The 21,013-nt window shown below is 44.6% G+C and overlaps 2 protein-coding genes across 4 annotated transcripts in view; one reads left to right on the plus strand and one right to left on the minus strand.

The window, feature by feature from the left end:
• crocc2 (ciliary rootlet coiled-coil, rootletin family member 2) overlaps positions 1–21,013 on the plus strand; it is a 356,976-nt gene that overhangs the window by 326,511 nt on the left and 9,452 nt on the right. Inside the window, exon 34 of one of the 3 annotated variants that reach the window (XM_059950227.1) lies at positions 14,072–14,203. The exons of the other annotated variants lie outside the window; for them this stretch is intronic. Coding sequence (XP_059806210.1) covers positions 14,072–14,203 — 132 coding nt within the window. The remainder of the gene's footprint in view (positions 1–14,071; positions 14,204–21,013) is intronic. 3 annotated transcript variants of the gene reach the window in all.
• Positions 1–21,013, minus strand: part of LOC132381077 (uncharacterized) — a 244,472-nt gene that overhangs the window by 66,270 nt on the left and 157,189 nt on the right. The window lies entirely within an intron of this gene.

Raw genomic sequence — 21,013 nt, forward strand, 5'->3', positions numbered from 1 at the left:
GTGTGGTTCTGAGGGCAGCTGGAGAGAGTCAGTGACTGGATTGATGTAATGGGTAACCTTGAAGGGACCAGTGAACCAGATGGAGCTTGCATGAGTCAGTGCACAGGGGCTCTTCTCAGTTGGACGGCCAGGCATGGTCCCCAACATTGAGTTGTCTGGTTGGACACCAACAGCAGTCAGCCTTACGGCAATTGGCATGGTTGGCAGCTAGGATGGCCCTGGTTGCCCTTGTCCAAGCATTCCGGTGGCAGAGAACCAGGGCCCTGGCGGGAAGGACCTCCACTTCAGCTCCACCACAGGAGAACAGCGGGGGTTGAAACCATGAAGCACTTCAAAGAAGAACACACCTGTGACAGAGGAGGTGTATAGATTATGGGATAGCTTGGTTCAGAGTAGATACTTCTTCCATGTAGAAGGTGGCGAAGCAACACAGAAACTTCTCCACTTGCTTATTCCCTCTTTCTGACTGACCGTCAGTAACCAGAGGACAAACTTACTCATGCAGAGAAGGGAGTGGAAGGCTTGCCAGAAGCAAGAGATGAATAGTGAGCCCCAGTCTGACATAATGTCGGCAAGCCGTAGAGGTGAAGTACATGTTGGGGAACCAGATCTGCAGTCTCAGTAGCTGATGGAAGCTTGTGGAGGGCAATGAAGATCTGGTCGACCACTGTTATAATCACCGTGACCCCATTGGAAGGTAACAAACTCATGATAAAATCTCAGGGAAATGTACAGCAGAAATATGGCAAATGTTCAGGGGATATTTACGTGGTGTTCTGCATAAGAACATTCCAATGAGCCAGGGAAAAGATGGTTGACTACAGGAACCATGGTGTACAAAGGCTGTTAAAAATCTAGTCAAGAAGAAAAGAAGAGTTTATTAAAGGTTCAAAAATCTAAGTAATGATAGAGATCTAGAAAATTATAAGGCTAGCAGGAAGGAGCTTAAGAATGAAATTAGGAGAGCCAGAGAAGGTGCCATGAGAAGGCCTTGGTGGGCAGGATTAAGGAAAACCCCAAGGCATTCTACAAGTATGTGAAGAGTAGGAGGATAAGATGTAAGAGAGTAGGACCAATCAAGTGTGACAGTGGAAAAGTGTGTATGGAACCAAAGGTACTTAATGAATACTTTGCTTTAGTACTCACTACAGAAAAGGACCTTGGCAGTTGTAGGGATTTACAGTGGACTGAAAAAAGCTTGAGCATGTAGACATTAAGAAAGAGGATGTGCTAGAGCTTTTGGAAAGCATCAAGTTGGATAAGTCACCAAGACCAGACGAGAAGTACCCTGGGCTACTGTAGGAGGCGAGGGAGGAGATTGCTGAGCCTCTGGCAAAGATCTTTGCATCATCAATGGGGACAGGAGAGGTTCCGGAGGATTGGAGGGTTGCAGATGTTGTTCTCTTATTCAAGAAAGGGAGTAGAGATAGATGGCCTCAGACAGGGGTGGTGCCTGGGAGGAGGTCAATGGTGCAGTCATGTTGTTCGTGAGATGTCGGGGTGCTGGCTTCTTTTTACTGAAGGTGATGGCTAATTTGTAGGAGTTTGTTGAGGTTGAGGGTTTCCTCCATCTTCACAGATTGAGGAGGTGCAGTCAGCTGAGGTTGCAGGCAGGTGGGTCCCCAGCTCAGCAGTGAACCAGATGACCAGGTGAAGGTAGGGTTGTGAGTGGGGAGCAGGGGTAACCCAAGATGGAAGAAGTATTGGGTGAGTCGATACGGAGGAACTGGTGGACTTGTAGTGCTCTCCGATGTTCATGTGCACAGAACATTTGCACAATCTGACCATCCCAGACCCCAAGGGTTTGTCAATAGTCGTGATGTAGAAGGGGTGTGAGATTGGTTCACACAGAGTCCAGTCCAGAAAGTTGTCTGCTGCACTGGAATCCCCCAGAACCTCCTGTGCAGCTCGAGCTGTCGGAGTGCAGAGAGGAACAGAGAGAGTGAGTCATGCTACATTGTGGCAGCCTGAAATGGTTCTTGGAATGAAACTGAGGTTTTGGCTGATAACCTGGAGGGTTGTTCCACAAGATGCTTGTCAATACGGAGGACCAGAGTGATGAGGCTTTTGAGGTCAGTGGGCTTCTGCAATGTAGACAGCTCATCTTTCAAGCACTCCAAGAGACCATGATAGTGATGCGCCAGCAGCGCTTCTGCATTCCGGCCGCATTGTGCTGCAAGGGTCCCGAATTCCACAGTGCAGTCTAGCCCACAGCTTGAGCCTTGATGTAGGTGATGTAGTCGATCCACTACCTCCCTTCCACTTTCTGGATGGTCAAAAATCCGTTGCACCTCGGCAGTGAAATCCTGATATTTGTTGCAAATGGTGGTTTTGTTGACCCAGCTAGTGGTGTGCCAGGTCAGAGCATGCTCAGTCAAGAGAGAGGTGAGGAAGGCAAACTTGGCTCAGTCCGTACTGAGATTGATAGAGCTCGAGAGGTATGACCCACTGGGACAGGAAGTTGCAGTATCGGGTTGGGGATCCATTGAAGCATTCAGACACTGAAATCTGGAGCTCAGAGGGAGGGGGTTGACTAGTACATGATTGTTGTATCCAGGCAGTGAGTTGAGGAGAGTAGCGAGCAGATGTTTAATGGCTTCCTGCTGATCTGAATCATGTGGCATGACAATGGGGACCCTCCTTTAGGTGAGCATACTCTGCTGGGTCAATTCATCCTGGTTCACTCATCCTGTCAGGCAATGCAGAAGAGGCTTGATCCAAAAGTAGAGCAGCAGAAATGATTTAGCAGTGAGCAATAACTTTAATAATAGACTGCAAAATAACAAGCCACAAGGATCTACAAAACATGAAATTACAGATTCTGAATACTGCATGCAACAAAGTAACTGAAGGCTAGGAGCAACTGTTTGAGGCCAGCTGAGTGGATGAGAACTGGGGTTAAATAGGCTGCAGATGATGAGTTAGAAAGGGGTGGCAGGTGACTCCTATTAGCTGGGTGGAGTCTGGGAGGTGCCTGCCTGTGCAGGTCTGACACATGGGCCCTTGACTCCATTGCGAAGAGAGACAGCACCACCAATCCTACCCTGTCAAGTCCCTTCAGAATTTTGTGCATTTCTTCTCTCCTCATGCTAAATTCAAAACAGTGCTGGCCCAGTCTATTGAATCTGTTCTCACAACAAAATCCCCAGGAATAATCCATTATCCTTGACATGAGTACAGCTTAATATGATTCTTTTTTCTGATTTCTCTTGATTTTTTTTTGCTTTGGGTCAATTTTAATACAACTGCTGGAAAGCTTTTCACCTCTGGGAAGTTAGGCCCTAATGCTTGTGTCTTATTTCTTTAAGAAATCTCAAGGGTCATTGGTTTTGGATTACAATGTTCTTCCTGACTTGACAGGCATCCTTTTGTACCTTGGTAGTTAAAAGCAGCAGTGGCAGATATGTCTCCTTTTGCTGCAGTATATTGCAAAGTCAGCAAGATAATGCTCCCAGGCAGGGCAAGATTTTGTGAACATGTGGAACTCTAGAAAGTAAAATGACACTGTTACTTTGAGATCTCCTCAAGGAGATGGATCAGGAAGTGAAGCTCCTGTCATGGAATTGGAAGTTATTGAAGGCACGTGTAGGTTTGCTTACCCAATAATAGAGAAGATTAGTGCGCAAGAAAGCTAGAATTTGCCTCTCTCGATGAACCACTCTTGATCCAAGAGTTCTTGGATATTATCGTTTTGGAAGAGAAATTCTCTATAGTGTATAACATAAGGGTTCTCAAACAAACATTGTGAAGAGGACTTATAAAGCTGTTATCTCTTTATGAGTCCATAACGGCATAAGGCATAGGAGCAGAATTAGGCCATTCAGCACATCAAGTCTGCTTCGCCATTCCATCATGGCTAATCCCGGATACCACTCAACCCCATACACATGCCTTCTCGTTATATCCTTTGATTCCCTGAACAATCAGGAAACTATCAACTTCAGCTTTAAATACACCCATGAACTTGGACTCCACCGCAGTCTGTGGCAGAGTATTCCACAGATTCACTACTCTCTGGCTAAAAAAATTCCTCCTTACCTCTGTTCTAAAATGTCACCCCTCAATTTTGAGGCTGTACCCTCTAATTCTGGATACCACCACCATAGGAGACATCCTCTCCACATCTACCTTATTTAGTCCTTTCAATATTTGATAGGTTTCAATGAGATCTCCCTCTCCACCAAAGCTGCCAAGGGCTCTTCATAAGTTAACCCCTTCAGTCTGAAATTATGCCATAGACATTGATTCTCAGTCCTTCTCAGTGTTGTACACAGGGTAGGAACATAGAGGTCCTGGAGTTTTACAAGCACAAAATTGGGTCCTTCAGCCTACCAAGTCTGCAACCATCAAGCTCCCATTTCTGCTGATTCTACATTAATCCTGTTTTTTATTCTCCCCACATTTGCTGCAGCTTCCCCCAGATTCTACTCTTCATCTCCATACCAAGTACAATTTACAGTGGCCAATTAAACTCCCAACCCATACGCCTTTGGATATCGGAGGAAATCAGAGTGTCCATTGCTTACCCCAATATTTTCATTGAACTCAGCACTCTAATTAGCATTTAGTTCACCGGGGCTTCGGTTATCCACCCCATTCAGAACACAAGCATAATTTGTGGGTAATCTCTGACCTCACACCAACTCTTAATCCCTACGGTGTCCATTATAAAGTACCTAATTCACTTTCCCTGACACTAGTTTAAACATGCATACCACTTGATCGATTCTTAACTGCAATTACACCGCATTCAGCAAAACCCGGACAGGCACCCCACAAACGTAGCCCCTCACCGTGCTCATATGCAAGTTGGCTCATTAGCTAGCTCTGCTAACAGCCATAGGATGACTCAGTGAAAAGGCCACCTTTCATAAACAATATACATTTAAGGTCGCGACACACACAAAATGCTGGTGGAACGCAGCAGGCCAGGCAGCATCTATAGGAAGAAGCACTGCTGACGTTTTGGGCCAAGACCCTTTGTCAGGACTTAGTTAGTCAACAGTTCTTCTTCCTATAGATGCTGCCTGGCCTGCTACGTTCCACCAGCATTTTGTGTGTGTTGCTTGAATTTCCAGCATCTGCAGATTTCCTCGTGTTTACATTTAGGGTCGGTATGATTTGGAGTTCAACCAAACAGGGATGTCGTGATGTTCTGATTAATGAAACCTCAATTTGAGTGAATGATGTGTAAATACTACCAAACACAATTATCAGTCAGCAAGAAATAACAGATCATACACTGCATAAAATTATATAGAAAGTGTATTTACTAATCATCTTTATCAAACAGTTATTAAGAGAAAGAAAAAAAGAAAAGAGCCCATTACGGTAAAACCAGTCTAAATGTACACATGGCATTTTCCAAAAGCTGGGTGTGACCATTACTCAAGGTGCTGAATTCTCATCACCAATCACCGGTAGAGTTTCCCATCTTGGACTTCTTCATCTCATGAAGCAATCACTCTTCCCGTCAGATCAAATTCTACAGGCACCTCTCCCGATCTCCTCTTTTCCACAATTCCTGCCAAAACACCACAAAATCTGCTAGTGTCCGTCACAAAACTGTCTCCATCCAGCACTCTCTAGAACTTTTTTCCAATTCCACCATCCTGATTGCCTGACACAACATTCCTAAGATGAACACCATAGCTCCTTATCTTTATCTGAAACCAAAACATTCCACCAGCAGGACCCACTGTTTTTTACAGAAAGCTACTAAATGAAATACTCCACAGCATTAGCAATAGAAATCATAGCCAGAGCATTATGTACATAAAAACTTTGCCTCCATAGCTGCTTGTGACAATGAATTCCACTGATTTCCCACTTTCTGGCAAAGAAATTTCTCCCCGCCTACTTTCTAAAAGGACTCCCCTCTATCCTGAAGCCGTGTCCTCTGGTCTTAGACTCTCCCACCATAGGAAGCATCCTCTCCACATCCATTCTATGAAGGCCTTTTACCATTTGATAGGTTTCAATTAAGTCCCCCTCATTCTTCTGAATTCTATTGAATACAGGCCCAGAGCCATCAAATGCTCTTCCTGTGTCAAGCCATTTGATCCTGAATTAAGTTCATTGCAAGTTGTCTGTGCTGTGCAGGTGAGTGGTAGAATGCTCAGCATGTAGGAAGAATAAAATGGGATCAGTGCAGGAGCAATGTAAATGAATGGTTAATGGGTCAAAGGACCTGGTTCCATGTTGTATCCCTTTATGGAACCCACAAACCTCTTCACCACAAGGTGATGATCCTCGAAAAAGGATCCTGAGGAATCCTGCAAGTGATGCCAACTGGAGTTTAGCCATCTGGCGCTTAGCTCCTGATAAGGTCACCCATGGCGGTAAAACGGGTGGTGGGGTTGGGGTGGGGGGAGGTGTCCCACACAATGAGCAATCCAACCAATAGCTCACCCGTAAAGTTGGCGGAAGATGATAAAGACGGAGGAAGGCTGAAACAGTGAAGCACCCCAGTCATCTTGTACTCCATTTCACTGGACCCTGACCCCAACCTGTCAAGGATAGGTGTAGTGGCTGCCTGTGCATTAGCCTCCCCATGTTCAACGAAGTCAAACACAGACATTCCCCATTAAGGGAAACCATCCTAAACTATTCTGGATTAAGTCTAATGGTGATCAGCAGATGGCAAAGGGGCAAGACTGTGTGGATCCTGGACTGGCCCGTACAGCACCCTGAAGACCCTCCAATATACAACCACTTGACTCGTACGCCACTCAAATGATCTCCTTATTCACAAAAATTAGGACCTTTGCACTCTTGCCCATATTTACATCTACACTTGAAAAGCCTACATGGGCAATGAAACACTTTAAAATGATCCCACTGCCATGAAATGTCCTGCATAATTTCACAGTATTTCCTCCTTTCATCATTGAAGAATTTCTCCCACCTTTTCTCTTTACATTCATCACTGACATGAGATTCAAAGGAGGAATATACTTTATGTATATATATCTTGGATATCCAAACAGCCTACCTGTCAAGGATTGAAATTCTTCAAGCATTTTTTTAAATCACTGGCATCTTTGGGTCAAATTCCTTCGTGCAGCATTAGAGAAGTCATTAAGTTGTTTATTTTAAAATGGACCAATGGCTGTTATGATAGCACTGACAAGAATTTGACACAAGTGTGTCAGTTTTTGAAAACGCTGCACAAAGAATTTCAGCCCCACCTTTTTATAGTTCTGCACTCTGCAATGAACCTGATCAGACTCCTGAACTCAAAAGCAGAAAGCTGTTCAGCTTCGAGACTGTTCAGTCCCACATCTCTACTGGTGCCATACCCAGTTTCTATTTAACTTAAATCTACCACTTTCACCTTTTGCATTTTCAGTTGATGCTGCCTTTTCTCCTACAGGGACAGTGTTCCCAGATTTTCGAACTGTCTGGGCAGTGCAGTGGTGTAGGGCCACTGCCTCACAGCTTCCGTAACCCTGTTTCGATCCTGACCTCGGATTGCCGTCTGTGTGGAGTTCATGCGTTCTCCTTGCTGCTGTGTGCTAGGTTCATTTTGTGCTGTAAATTGCCCTCAGTGTGTTTGTGGGTGGTAGAATTTAGGGCATTGCTGGGAATGTGAAGAATATAAAATGGGTCAGGGTAGGATTGATGCTCAGCTTGGACACAAATGGCTGAAGGCCCTGTTTTTGTGCTGGCTCTCTCTGTAAGTCTATAACTTCCTGACATCACCCCCTCAATATCGTAGGTTCGACCTTCAGGCAACATCTGGATCCCCACCAGGACAAACAGTCTTGCTAGCTGATATCTTATAATTAGATTACTATCGAAAGAAGCACCAGCTCAAGCTCTCTGTTGGTTTTCCCTTTCGATGAGCTGCTAGTTACATATCAACGCCATTGAGCCAAAAGAAGCATCAGACAGCCTGCTGGAGGGACTCAGAAGCTCGAGCAGCATCTGTGGGAGAAAAGGAATCCTCGAGGTCTCAGGTCCAAATCCTGCATCAAGACAGGGAGGTGGCCAGTATAAAAAGGAGAAGGGGAGTGATGAGACAGGAATGCGAGGTGGTCGGTATACCGAGGAGAGGTCAGAAATTGATTGGCAGGCTGGGCCAGTTAAGGAACAGAGGGGGGAGTGAGAATGGGATGGGGAGACAGTGGAAGATGGATGATGGATGGAGGCTGACAAAGAGAGAAAATGAAATTAACTGATAGGTTTTCCTGACAAACATCCAGCTATTACATGCAATCTAACAAAAATCAAAACACACAGCAAATTGTGTTTGGGTTTGTTCCCCCAGCTCTCCAGCTCTGTTGCCAGTTACCCACCTGATTGATTTCTCATATCTAACAAGAAGCCCATTCAGCTTTCCCTACACGGATTACTGTACTGCAGTCTCCTTTCAGAAGGTCTGCATTTCTGACTCCATTGATATCTCGATGTCAGTCTCCCCTGCGGCGGAAAAAGTCACATCTGCCTGGAATGCTTGTAACTGCTAAGCTACAAAAGGCGGCATCAGTCAAGTCAGTATTTAGTCCATTCCATCATCAGTCAAGGAATCTTAATCTCCTCGGCTCAAATATTAAGTCTCAGAGATGAAAGGATTATATATTTATAAAACCAATATGTGCTTTCTTAAGGTGATACTGAAATGTGCAGGCTGATTTCTTTGTTTTTACAGTACTCTGTCAGGGTGACACATGGCTTTGCTTATTCAGTATCTTGTTAAGCTCAGAGATTCCTTAACAGCACTTGTCAGTGAGATTCTCTATCACAAGAACCTCAACCTGGGGGGAGTTAAACCAGTACTAATTCTTCCAAAGATAATGTCTGCCCACACATTTCATAACGCCTGGGTGTGTTATACAACTAACTCTGTCCCGGGGAGCTGTCGGGAGAAGCTTTTGAACTACTGTATCTTTTTCAGGAGGAATCCTTGACCTTGGCTACTTGAGGGTACACTGCCCAATAATGTCTGGTTATGATGCTCCAAATGGTACTGAAGCAGTTGTTTTGATCAAGGGAAGGTGAGGGATGGAACTCAGCCAGGCATTCTGATTGCGTTTTGGTGGATGTGAGACAAAACAGGACGGAAGGCTTTGGAAGGCACATACAATGCCAGCTCTCACTGTGGGCTCGTATTCATGGATGAGGGAGGCTGGTGCCAGTTGAAACTTGGTTCTTGTGTGGAATGAGAACCTCAGGAGGGAGGAGCAAAGAATCTGGAAGATAAAGTTGCAACAGTTGGATCAAGCAATCTTTGTAGAGATCCAGGATGGATGTGAAACACCTCGGTTTCCTTGGCTGCGGAAGTCTAAGGAAGTCAACCTGTGAGACTGAGGTGCTCTCCCACTCCAAACCCCGGTTTGTGTGGATGCTGTGTCATTCGCTACCTTGTTACAAATTAATGCCATGAAAAAACAGACAGTACACTGCATACAATTAAAGGAATTATATTTATGAATCTTAACTAAAGGGTTAGTAAAGAATAACAAAAAGAAAAGGGCCCATTTTAATTAAAAAATCAAATGTGCACAAGTTGAAGTTCATCTTGAACTTCCCTGTCACTCACACTCTGGGCTCTCAGTCAACGTGAAAGCACACACCACCTTCCGAACGTCGCTCGCAATCCATCTTGAACAAATGGGTCTCCCACTGGATTATATTCTACGACCAGTTCTCCTCGGCGTCTTCTCTCTTCATCTCCTCGCAAACAAAAGCTCCAAGCCCAACCTTAGTGTCCCTCAGCAGAGAATGCTCCTCTTAATCCGACTATCCTAACTGGATGGCACTCATTTCTCCTCTCCCTTATCTTCAACAATAACCCACACATAAGCTGAAAACAAGCAGCTCTCTCAGAACAGCACAAAATGAAATACACGCAGCATAGCAATAAAGGATATGAACCAGGGCATTACACATGTTAATGCCACTTCAGTTTGCTCTAATCCCCATCATACTTCAAAGATTTACCCCAAACCCAGAAAGAGTGTGGATTGTAGTGTAAAATGTATATACTGTAAATTGAACAGGAAACCAGTTAGGATTATGTTGATTTCTACCCTTGTCTGTTGATCTGTTAATTCACTTGCATCTTAGAGAACTCATTATTATCTGGCTTCTGTTCTACCAAATCATAACAGAGGGAACCACAAATTTGAAACCTTGGTTTTGTTCCTCTGGCTCATGGGGTGGGGGGGGGTGGTCTCCTTTCTGTAGACAAGAAGGCTCACAGTAAAGAGTCAACTGCTGGTGGCTGTAAAGAAATGGTAGATCTGATGGAAGTTGATCTTCACAAAGCAAGGTTGTAACAAAAATCAGCAGTACGCCATGAATTACTTAATTGGAATTGAACAAGACCATGCTTCATGGAAATAAAAAGACTCATTGGTTTTCTAAACTGCGACTTGAGTTTTGATGAATTAAGTTCATGGATCAGGCCTGTGCTTGTCCTAGGTTGCCTATACGGAGTTAACACAATGTCTGGAATCCAGTGCAACATGAACCTCTTGAGTAACTGCTGCTGCTTTTGATCGTTGTAATTGTCCACACAGGCATATTCATGACTATCCTTCCCCCATAGACACCTAATAAAGAAGAAAAATCCCACGAGCTAAAATCAAATGATCTTATCACTTTTAATGAGCCTGGTGCTACACAACAAGTGCCAGTTCTGTCAATACAATTCAGTGTATGTTGCTGATCTCTGCATATTTTACATGGAGGGTTCCCAAAAGGCCTCAGCACATGGACATGCTGAAAATTCAAAGCACTTCGCCTCAGTTCCCTAATACGCAAATGCAAATAGAAATTGCCAGAAGCACTCAGCAGGTCATGCAGCATCGATGGAAACAGTTACCACTCGCACCCCCATGAACTGCAAGCAGTGTCAAACTCCTGGAAGTGCACATCCTCTCAAGGTCCCAGAACATATCCTCCACAGTCAGGAAAGCTCACCAACGCCTCTACTTTGTAGGTGGCTGAAGAGCTCTGGACCTTGCACATTCACGCTCACGTAATTTTACAGATGCACAGTATTTACAAATTTACAGATCACTCCTGGATCACTGCTTGGTATGGAAACTGCACTATGACATACAGGAAGGCTCTACAGCAGGTAGTCAAAACTGCTCAACACATCATTGGCACTATCCTACATGCCATCAAGAACAGAAAGATGCTGGAAAAGGGCCAGGAACATCATGAAGGATTCCATACACCCTGCTTGTAGACTACTCACTCCCATACAGTTGTTATAAACCGGGGGTGGTAATGGGGACAAGCTCCCACTACCTATTAAATGCTCCCAATGGTGTGCGTCTCAAATAGCCTCTGACAACCACGGCCAGCAATTGGCCTTCACGTGTGGCTTAGCTACTAAGCCCAGTGGAATCGTTTCTACTGACAGCAGAAGGGGCAAAGGCGGGTTACTGGCACCTTAAAACCCGTTGCTTGGGCAGATGGGCCTCGTCAGGCGTGGTTTGCAGCTCATCCAGGAGAAGGAAAGCTCTGTCTCAAATCTCTTGTGCCTTGCGGCTATACCCACTCATTGGGAAGGCTTCAGAGGGGAAAATCCAGAGCTGAAGTCCCTAAGGCAGTCCTACATTGAGTTCAATGCTGACTGGCAACTCCTGTGACACTGCTGATACCAAACTGTACCAGTCTCAGCCGTTCCTTTGGGTTCATCAGATGAGTGGAGAGGAGGAGCTTGCTTACATGGACAACAGCCTGCTCTCCATATCATACTGCCCAGGCTTGCGTATCTAGACAGCTCGGATGCAACATTCGTGGCCGACCCTAACCAACAAAGGCTTCACTCACTTACTCACTCACTTATCCGGGAGGAGATTACATAGTATCCACACCTGGAGAACCAAACTCAAAAACAGGTAACTTTCCCAAGTAGTAAGGCTGATCAACTCCTCCACCACTAACTCCTTCACTACTTTATTCTTTTCCATCAGTCACCTTATGTGCAGCCTAGTGTCACTCTATGGGCAAACAATCAATCTGCATGTAAACTATCTTATGTATTTATACTTACTGTGTGTACTTTGTTATTATTTTTTTAACTTTTGTGTTTTTTTGTGCTGTATCGGATCCAGAGTAACAATTACTTTGTGCTCCTTAATCCCCATGTACAGGAAATAGCATTAATCAAACTCGAGTCTTGAATCTTTGGTCAGAACTGGGGAAGAGGGAATACAGAGAAAGTGGGAGAGTAATGCGGAGAGCAAAGGGGAAGGGTGTGGGGGTCCACATAAGTTTGAGGGGTAGTGGCATGCAGGGCAATGGGATATGGCCAACTGGCCAGACTAGTAGGAGAAGGAGTAAAATGAAGCCAAAATCATTGATGGATGACCCATAGAAATGGGCAGTCCTGATATAGACAGAAAGAAAGACTGTTACCTGAAGTTGGAAAATTTGAGACCAAAAGGCTGCAACATGCCCAGATGGAAGATGATGTGTTGTTCCTCAAGCTTGTTGTAACAGTGCAGGAAGCCACAAGCTGAGAGGACAGAGTGGTATGGTGATTTAAATATGCAAACAATAGGAAGCTCAGGGTCTATGCAAAATGAATACCAAGAAATCACCCAAACTGCATTTGTAGAGGAGGTGACCTTGGGAACAGTAGACTGGAAGAAGTGCAAATGAAGCAATAGTTTCTTCACCAGGAAGAATTGTTTGGGCTTCAGTCTGGTGGGAAGTGAAAAGGCCTTGCACCTCCCTGCGGATGCATGGGAAAGCACCATAAGATGAAAGTGTGTAGTGGGATATGAATAGCAAACAATGGATTTGTGGAAAATGTGATTCCTTGAAATGCTGGAAGGGGACTGGAGAACGTGTGTCTGATAGAATCTTGTCAGAACAGGTAGAATTTTCTGCAATCCACTGAATATAGAGTCTGGTAGGATGGAAAATGAGGTCATAGAACAGTACAGCACAGAAGAAGGCTCTTCAGCCCATGTACAAACACAATGCCAAATTAAACAAAGTCTCTTCGGCCTGCAGATGGTGCATATCTCTCCATTCCCTGCATATTCACATGTCTACCTAAAAGCCTCTATCTGTCGTATCTGCTTCCACCAGCACCCATGCCAGCCTGTTCTGGGCAGCCACCACTCTCTGTGTAAAAACAAACTACCACTGAGCAGATGAATTTAGCTTCCCAAACTGCACTATGTACGGTGAGACAGGGGACCAGGGGAAATCCACCTCTGCTCTGTCCAGAGGAGGAGGTGTGAGAGAAGGGATGTACAAACTAGACGAGACACGGCCACGGATTTGGTTAACTATGACAGAGCGGATGTCATGGTTCAGGGAAAAGGAAGACGTTATTGAAGTGCAGGAAAGTCGAAAAAAAAACTGCAGATGCTGGAAATGTTAAATAAAAACAAAATGGTGTAAGTACTTAACGGGCCAGGCAGTATCGTAGAAGGAGATACAGAGCCAACATGTGAGGTCAAAGGCCCTTTGTCAGGTGAGTTTATAACCTGAAATTTTAACTCTGCTTCTCCTCCTACAGATGTGATCTGATCACAAAAGCCCTTCCCCATAAAAGGCAAGCTTCCTATCAACTCCCGTGAAGGTAGACACAGCCTTGGAAGTGTAGTTCATATCAAATCCTGACTGACGTTAATCAGCCTGCAAAGCTTCCCTGTTTCAAACTCTAAGAGTATGGACAGGTAGAAAAACAACCTCTCAAATTACAGCTTACCAGAATTGTCTGTTCCCACATTCACCGAAGGAACGAAAGACATAGTTTAGTTGACCCTCCCTGCATGTTTTGGCATAGGACAGGTACCACATGGTGTGTGTTTGTGTGTGCACACATTTACTTTATGTGACCTGGGAAGCTAAACTCAATAGCTTCAGCTGCACACACGAGACAATAAGGAATCCTCAGTGCTGTGCTTATCTAGACCTCATTGCTTATTGTGCAGGGCCCCAGTCCCAATGACTTGTCCAATGGCCTGTGCTCCTAACAGGAGACAGCTTGCCATGATAGGGTCTGGGCTTTGCCTGTATTGGAACTGGTGGGAGAGCCCTCACTCCACCAGCCAGCACTCACTGTGGTGATAAATATTTCTTGTTCCAGATTGAACGGGACAGACTGAGATCTGAAGAAGATGTCTTGCGGCTGTCAGCGGAGAAAGGACAGTTGGATCAGTCACTCAGTGGTGCAGAAATGGATCTCGCAGAAACGCAAAGGCAGATTCAGCAGCTGCAGGTCAGGGCGAGTCACAACCAGCTGGCAGATTTTAATGAGCTGTGGGAAACATTGATGCATGCTCATATTAGCTGCTGGCACCAGTCCTCACTCATTTAGGGTGACTGGCCATCATGTTGAGATGGTATAAGGAGAGGCAGTAGCAACAGAACAGCAATCAGACCAACCTTTCCACTTTGGCCACCTTGCCCTATTCCTCTCTCCCTCTGTCACTACATATTCCTCAGTCCCTCTGTCACTAGACAGTCGTCCCTCCATTACTGGACGTTCCTGATCTGCTATCACTGGGATTTCCTCCTACTTCCCTCTATCACTGAACTTCCCTCTCTCCCCTGTCCATTTCAACCCTCTGACATTAGTACTCAGCCCTGCTCATCTGAACTGGTAGATGGAAGGATTAGAGACAGTAGTCTGATATGCACATCTTGGATTACACTCAGTAGCTCAGCTAGGAGAGCTGCTGCCTCACAGGTCCACTGATCTGAGTTAAACCCAGATGTCTGGCGGTGTCCGTGTGGAATATGGGAGTGGCCAGTTACCTCAGCAATCCTCATGTCTTAGGGGCATGGAACAAACCCTGTCATCTGGAGGGAACGCATGTTGACGCAGGGTGAACGAAGACCAGTAGTATGGCAGAATATACAGGGGTTGACAAGAATAGGGGGCCAGCCGGATTCGTGTAAATGGGCATATGGTGATTAATATGGTCACAACTTGTTTCAGTGATGTCTGAACCTATCCTACTTTCGGTTATCTAAATGATGCTATTTTAAAGGGCCTCTTGCTGGAGAGAGAGAGCCTGTCCAGGATACCGAAGTGCTGGGTTATGGACTGTAGTTTTGAAGGATTCTGGATCAAGGGGGCTTTTGGCATTGCTTTCATGGTGGGAGGTGCTCCTACTGGTGCAAATGGGGGGAGGGGTGGGTTGACATTTTTGCAGCTGCTTAGCAAAGGGAGGGGAGGGGAGGCTTCGGGGCTTCGATGTTCTATCATTCATTCTATGGGGTCTCTTGTTTCGTGGATGTCTGTGAAGAGTATGAATTTCAGGCTGTATACTGTATACATTCTCTGATATTAAATCCTAAATCCTAAAATCATACAATTCAGATTGCTCTCTGTCCTCCATATGGGTTAGCTGTGTTTGGAGGGTTCCTTTATACAAGGCTCTTCTTTTTCCCTTATTAGGGAGAGAGAGAGAGAGAGAGCCTGTGGTATGTCGAATACCAGGTGAACGAGTAGTCTTTGGGGTGCTGCAAGTCTGTGTCTTTATTGATGCTTTGTTGCACACTTGAGTGCTCAGTGGAGGGTGCCGATGCTTTTTTGCTGGTGGGGGGGTCGTCACTTTGCTGCTGCTTATACATGGGGGGGAGCTGGGGAGACTGTGGGGGTCTAACATTTAACTGCCATTCATTCTTTGGGGCACTGCTCTATTCTCTGTTTTCATAAATGTTTGCAAAGAAAAAGAATTTCAGAATGTATATTGTATATATTTCTCTGACATTAAATGTACCGATAGAAACCTAGTGATCATCGCAGAAGTCAGTTAATCACTTTATTGCACTTCTGTTTTCCATGCAGTTGTTGGCTTGAAAGTCAGCCTCAGTCATTTGAGATGTCACAAACCATGTAGCATCTCCTTCAATGTTTGCATCTCTGGGGGAACTATGTTCTGGTAGTTTTCTCCCATGTGTATTTATACCAGTAAGGGTGTCATAGGCCAAAATTTCCTGCCAAGTAATGAGGTAAGAATTCAACATTGGGGATCTATGTGCTACAGATTAAGTTGCGTTCTCTGATAGAAATAAGCTACCAGAAGCAGGATACTGCGTATTAATTGCAACGCAGAGGTGTACTGGAAGTTTAAAGGCACCACATACACAGACTGCTTCCAAACTGAACTTCTTACAAAAAGTCAGATCAAGGAAAAGTGCCCTCTTAGTGAAGTGACAAGTTTTAATTGCTGTTAATCAATCCATCCAGCATTGAAAATAAACCATTTTAAATTAATCAAAGAAAATGCAGGTACTGAAAATCGGAAATAAAAACAGAAAACTGATGTAAACACTCAGTAGGTCAGGCAGCATCTGCAGAAAGAGAAACAATTAATGTTTCAGGTAAGGGACATTTCATCAGAATTGAAAAAGAGAAAAAAAAACAAGTTATTTTTCTGGAGCTGAAAAGGGGGGAAGTTGGGGGAATGGTATATCTCTGATAGAGTGAGTCCATATAAGTAAATGTAGCAGTAAGTGAAGCAGTTAGGATCGGATTATATTTCTTAATGTGGGTAATGTTTTGCCAATAGCAAGACTGTGGGACATGCTCAGTGGGCCAGACAAAACAAATAGAAAGAGAAAAGCTGAGTCCAGGTGATAGCAGGCAGAAGTAGCGAGTTCTGATACAAGCAGACAGAGAAGTAAAATGTGTCTGGTGGTTGAACATTGGTCGAGCTGGAAGAAATAACCACCTATCTATACACCTGGGGAAATCTGCAGCAGCCAATTAACCTCTTTGGGACATGTGGAGGAAGCTGGAGATTGGAGAGAAACGTATAATCACCAGGAGAACATACAACTCCACATAGACATCACCTGAGGTCAGTCACTGGAGGTGTGAGGCAGTGGCTCTGTAGTTGTGCTAGCATGCTTTCCAATTATCTGCTACACAGTAGTTCTGGAATCGTGACCACTTAGTTTGATGATGTTGTACGTGATTCTGTTTCAGGTGTGTTATTTAAAGGCATATTGCTCTCAGGTAATCTGGTGGCAGTCAGGAACTGTTCAGTCTTAATGAATGACCCCTTAAATGTCATTGGACCTTAGAGGGATATCAGATTCTTTACTGTGAAAAGTAGGAAGCCTGGTAAATGTGGTGCAGGTTTGCCACAGAAGAAAACAGCAGTTGAGCAGCATCAATGTCTGGACAATAGGAGGCTCATTCTTTTGTAATCTGGATAATATTTCTCCCAACCTTGAATCTGTCCTCTTCATTTTTACTTCAGTAAATCACAAGAATGTAAGAGGAGAGAAGGCCACCTAGACTTTCAGTATGATGCTGGCTGATCTGTACCAGACCCCGTGTCCACCCACAGCCTCTGACCGGCCTGAGGGGGGTCAAAGGGCAAGCTTCTGTGCTCTCTGACTCTATGTCTCTAAGATAGGACCATGATAGAATGGGTAGACATCGTAGATGAGTTATGAGGACAGAATTACAGAATTCTGTCTGGTCATAGCATGTCGAAAATAGTAGTTACCCATGAGGACCTGGAGTTGGGCGTAATCACTGCACGTTGATGACCTTAAAACATTCCCATCTTCAACATTTTAATGTGCTGTCCACACATCTTCAGGGCACACTTCAGAGGAGGAAGTTGCTCACCCTGAATGTCTACTGTCACAATATTTGACTGACCTATATCTGCTCAGATACACTCTCCTGGGTCCGGGTAACTTTCCACCTGCTTGTATGAATACACAAGAGAGTAGGGATGGATAGGAGAGATGGATAGGATAGTGTTGATTGAACTCTGTGCAGCTGGGTACAGATGTTGCATCTCAAATGCTGTCAACCAACAAGAGTGTTCTGGAGCAGCAGTGAAGAATGTGTGAGGTTCTGGCAGATATCCCAGCAGCAACGCGCAGAGAGATTAGCTAAGTCTGTCTTGGATGGGAACTGGTATGAAGTTGCAAGCCTTTGCAATGATGGTTTTGTCAATGGAGAAGGTGACCATTTGCAAGAACGACCAGATGCAAAAGTCACACAAGTACAGAATATGAATGCATGCTGAATACAATGTATTGTGCTCCAGCCTATGATTCATTGGCTAATTCACCAACTTAATTGTGAAAAAAAGTGTATGACAGTCATAATAGCAAGAGAGGTTATCAAAGTGGGTGCACCCATTAGATATATTTACCAGGAGTGCTGCCCTTGGCCATTGTCTATTATCCTTCCGACCAGTCTATCAATTTCTTTGACCACCTACCATCGTGCAAGAGGTACTGTAGCATTAGGACAAAGACTGTTAGGATGGGAAGCAGAATCTTCCCCTTGACCATAAGACTTCCTGCCACACGTATAAACCTTATCATATGACCTCATCATGTGTGATGCGTTATACTGTTTATTTTTTAACTTGTATATGCACCTTACTATTTGTTAATTTATCTGTGGTGATATTACCCTAGGTGTTAAGTGCATGAGTTACAGTGTGTGTACTGTGTTGTGCACCATGAGTGGACAACGAAGGAACGTTCTTTTGTTTGGTGGTATACATGTGCACAGTTGAATGACAATGAACTGGACTTCAACTTGAACTTGATTGATCAAGTCATGTCCTTGTCCCACTCATTGTCCCTTCAGCATTTAATCTTCATTGCCCCTTTAGTCACATGTCCAAAAGAACCCCTGTGCAGTTCCACAAGGAGCCATCTCTCTTAGCATCTACAGGAACTGCAAAGTGTAGAAGATTTCAGCTGTCAAAGTAGCTAACTTCCCTCCTCAGCTGAAGCCACAGACTGCAACGTGTAGGAACAGGTAAAGGAATGACAAGCAGTTGCACAAGAATTTGCATTTGTTGTTTCAACAGTTAGTCTATGAAGTTGCAATTTGTTAGACTGGCATTAAATTTGATTATTGATGCCATTTTTGGGTCTTGCATAACTGTGATTCACCATGTTAAATTAGTTACATTACAACGGTGGCTTTGTTGGTTCAAAGGTCCAATTTAATGTCAGGGAAATGTATACAATATACATCCTGAAATGCCTTTTCTTCACAAACATCCACAAAAACAGAGAAGTGCCCCAAAGAATGAAAGACAGTCAAACGTGAGAACCCCAAAGTCCCTCCTAACTCCCCCCTCCCGTGCATAAGTGGAAGCGAGCGACAATCCCCCCTCACCACACTGGCAAAAAAAGCAAGCATCAGCACCACCACTGACCACTCAAGCATGAGCAAAGCAATAGCAAAGACACAGACTTGCAGTTACCCCAAAGACTTTGTGTTTCACCCGGCATTTGACATACCACAGGTTCTCTGCCTCCCTAATAAAGGAGAGGGTGGTGTCTTCATTTTCCCAGTGAGCAAGGAGACATAACTTCTACTCACTAGTTTACATGTTAAAAGTCTGTTACGTAGCTTGTTTTTTGAGCTCTGTGCCTGAGGACCACAGCAGTAGGTTTTCTGACTCCCCCGATGACACATGGGTCTTCTGCTGTAACACTAACCCTTGATCCACCCGTCTCCAGAGCCTCGAGATCTTAGGCTTCCAAATACGAGCCAGACTCTCACGGTTATCACTGAATAAAAAGACTGGGCTCCAGTTACCCTGCAGAACTTAAAGCACTGTAAACAAGCTTGGACATCAGTGTGGAAAATACAGGGTGCGGCACTGTCCGACATTCTGTCTTTCACTTGAGATCTTAAAATCTTAAACAGGCTCTTTTTCTTCAGTAGATGCAAGAGATTCAGAAAAGAACAGGGATTATTGCTACTATTCTACCCAATGTTTCCTCTGAATCAGATCATCTGATCATTGTCATAGCAATCTGCTCAACATTCCTTCCTCCTCTTCCTCTTCATCCAGTGACGCTCTTTCTCTCTACCACCTTGTTTCCAACATTCTGCAAAAGTTTATATAGAAGGTACCAAGTCACCATCAGTCTGGAGACTCAGACTTGGGTGTGGGGTGAAGTGCCATCTGGTCTGTCCAGGTACCTGGAGCACCAGTGTCTGAGGTTGACAGTGCCGCTCCTGGACCTCATGCTCTGGTATATAATGAGATATTATTAGCCACATTCAAAGGCAATATTTCTTATCTCCACGGATCCAACTAGTAAGTCCAATTGGAGTTGTAATTGGTTTATTATTAAAAATACCAAAATACAGTGAAAATTTTTGTTTTACATGAGAGGCATTGATCGTGTGGATAGTCAGAGGCTTTTTTCCAGGGCTGAAATGGTTGCCACAAGAAGACACAGGTTTAAGGTGCTGGGGAGCAGGTACAGAGATGTCAGGGGTAAGTTTTTTACTCAGAGAGTGGTGAGTGTGTGGAATGGGCTGCCGGCAACAGTGGTGGAGGCGGGTATGATAGGGTCTTTTAAGAGACTTTTAGATAGGTACATGAAGCTTAGTAAAATAGAGGGCTATGGGTAAGCCCAGTAATTTCTGAGGTGGGGACATGTTCGGCACAACTTTGTGGACCGAAGGGCCTGTATTGTGCTGTAGGTTTTCTATGTTTCTATGCCATCTACACAGGTCATTCCAAAAAATAAGTACATTGAGAGGGTACAGAAGGAAAGACAATAGCAGAATGCAGAATGAAGTGTTACAGTTAGAGAGGAAGTACACAGCAGGTGGGCAAGTAAGGTGCAAGGACCAAACTGAGGTTGATTAAGAAAGCAAAGGTTCATCTTTATTGTATGAGATCTGTTCACAAGTCTTATAAATTCAGAGTAGAAGTTGACCTTAAACCTGATGGTATATGTTTTCAAACTTCTGTATCTTCTGCCCGAAGGAGGAAAAAAAGGGAATGACTTGGGTGGCAGGGTTAACACAGAACAAAGGCATCACAGTACCTGCCTGGGAATTTGCTCTGACTGGAGATGGGCTGTTGTGGATGATGTGTAGGCCCTTTCAGATGATGAACGCTCCTCGGTGATGTGTGGCTGCTTTGATTGCCTTGTGCGTTCAGAAAAACTGAACAGTAACCCCATGTATGCTGACTGCGCCCGTCGTCAACAGGCGACCCATCGGCCTTCTGCTGCTTCAGTCTGTGAGATGCTGCATATATTTTGCACTCAGTCCCTCTAG

Source organism: Hypanus sabinus, chromosome 2, assembly GCF_030144855.1.
Source record: "Hypanus sabinus isolate sHypSab1 chromosome 2, sHypSab1.hap1, whole genome shotgun sequence".
NCBI classification, from domain to species: domain Eukaryota; kingdom Metazoa; phylum Chordata; class Chondrichthyes; order Myliobatiformes; family Dasyatidae; genus Hypanus; species Hypanus sabinus.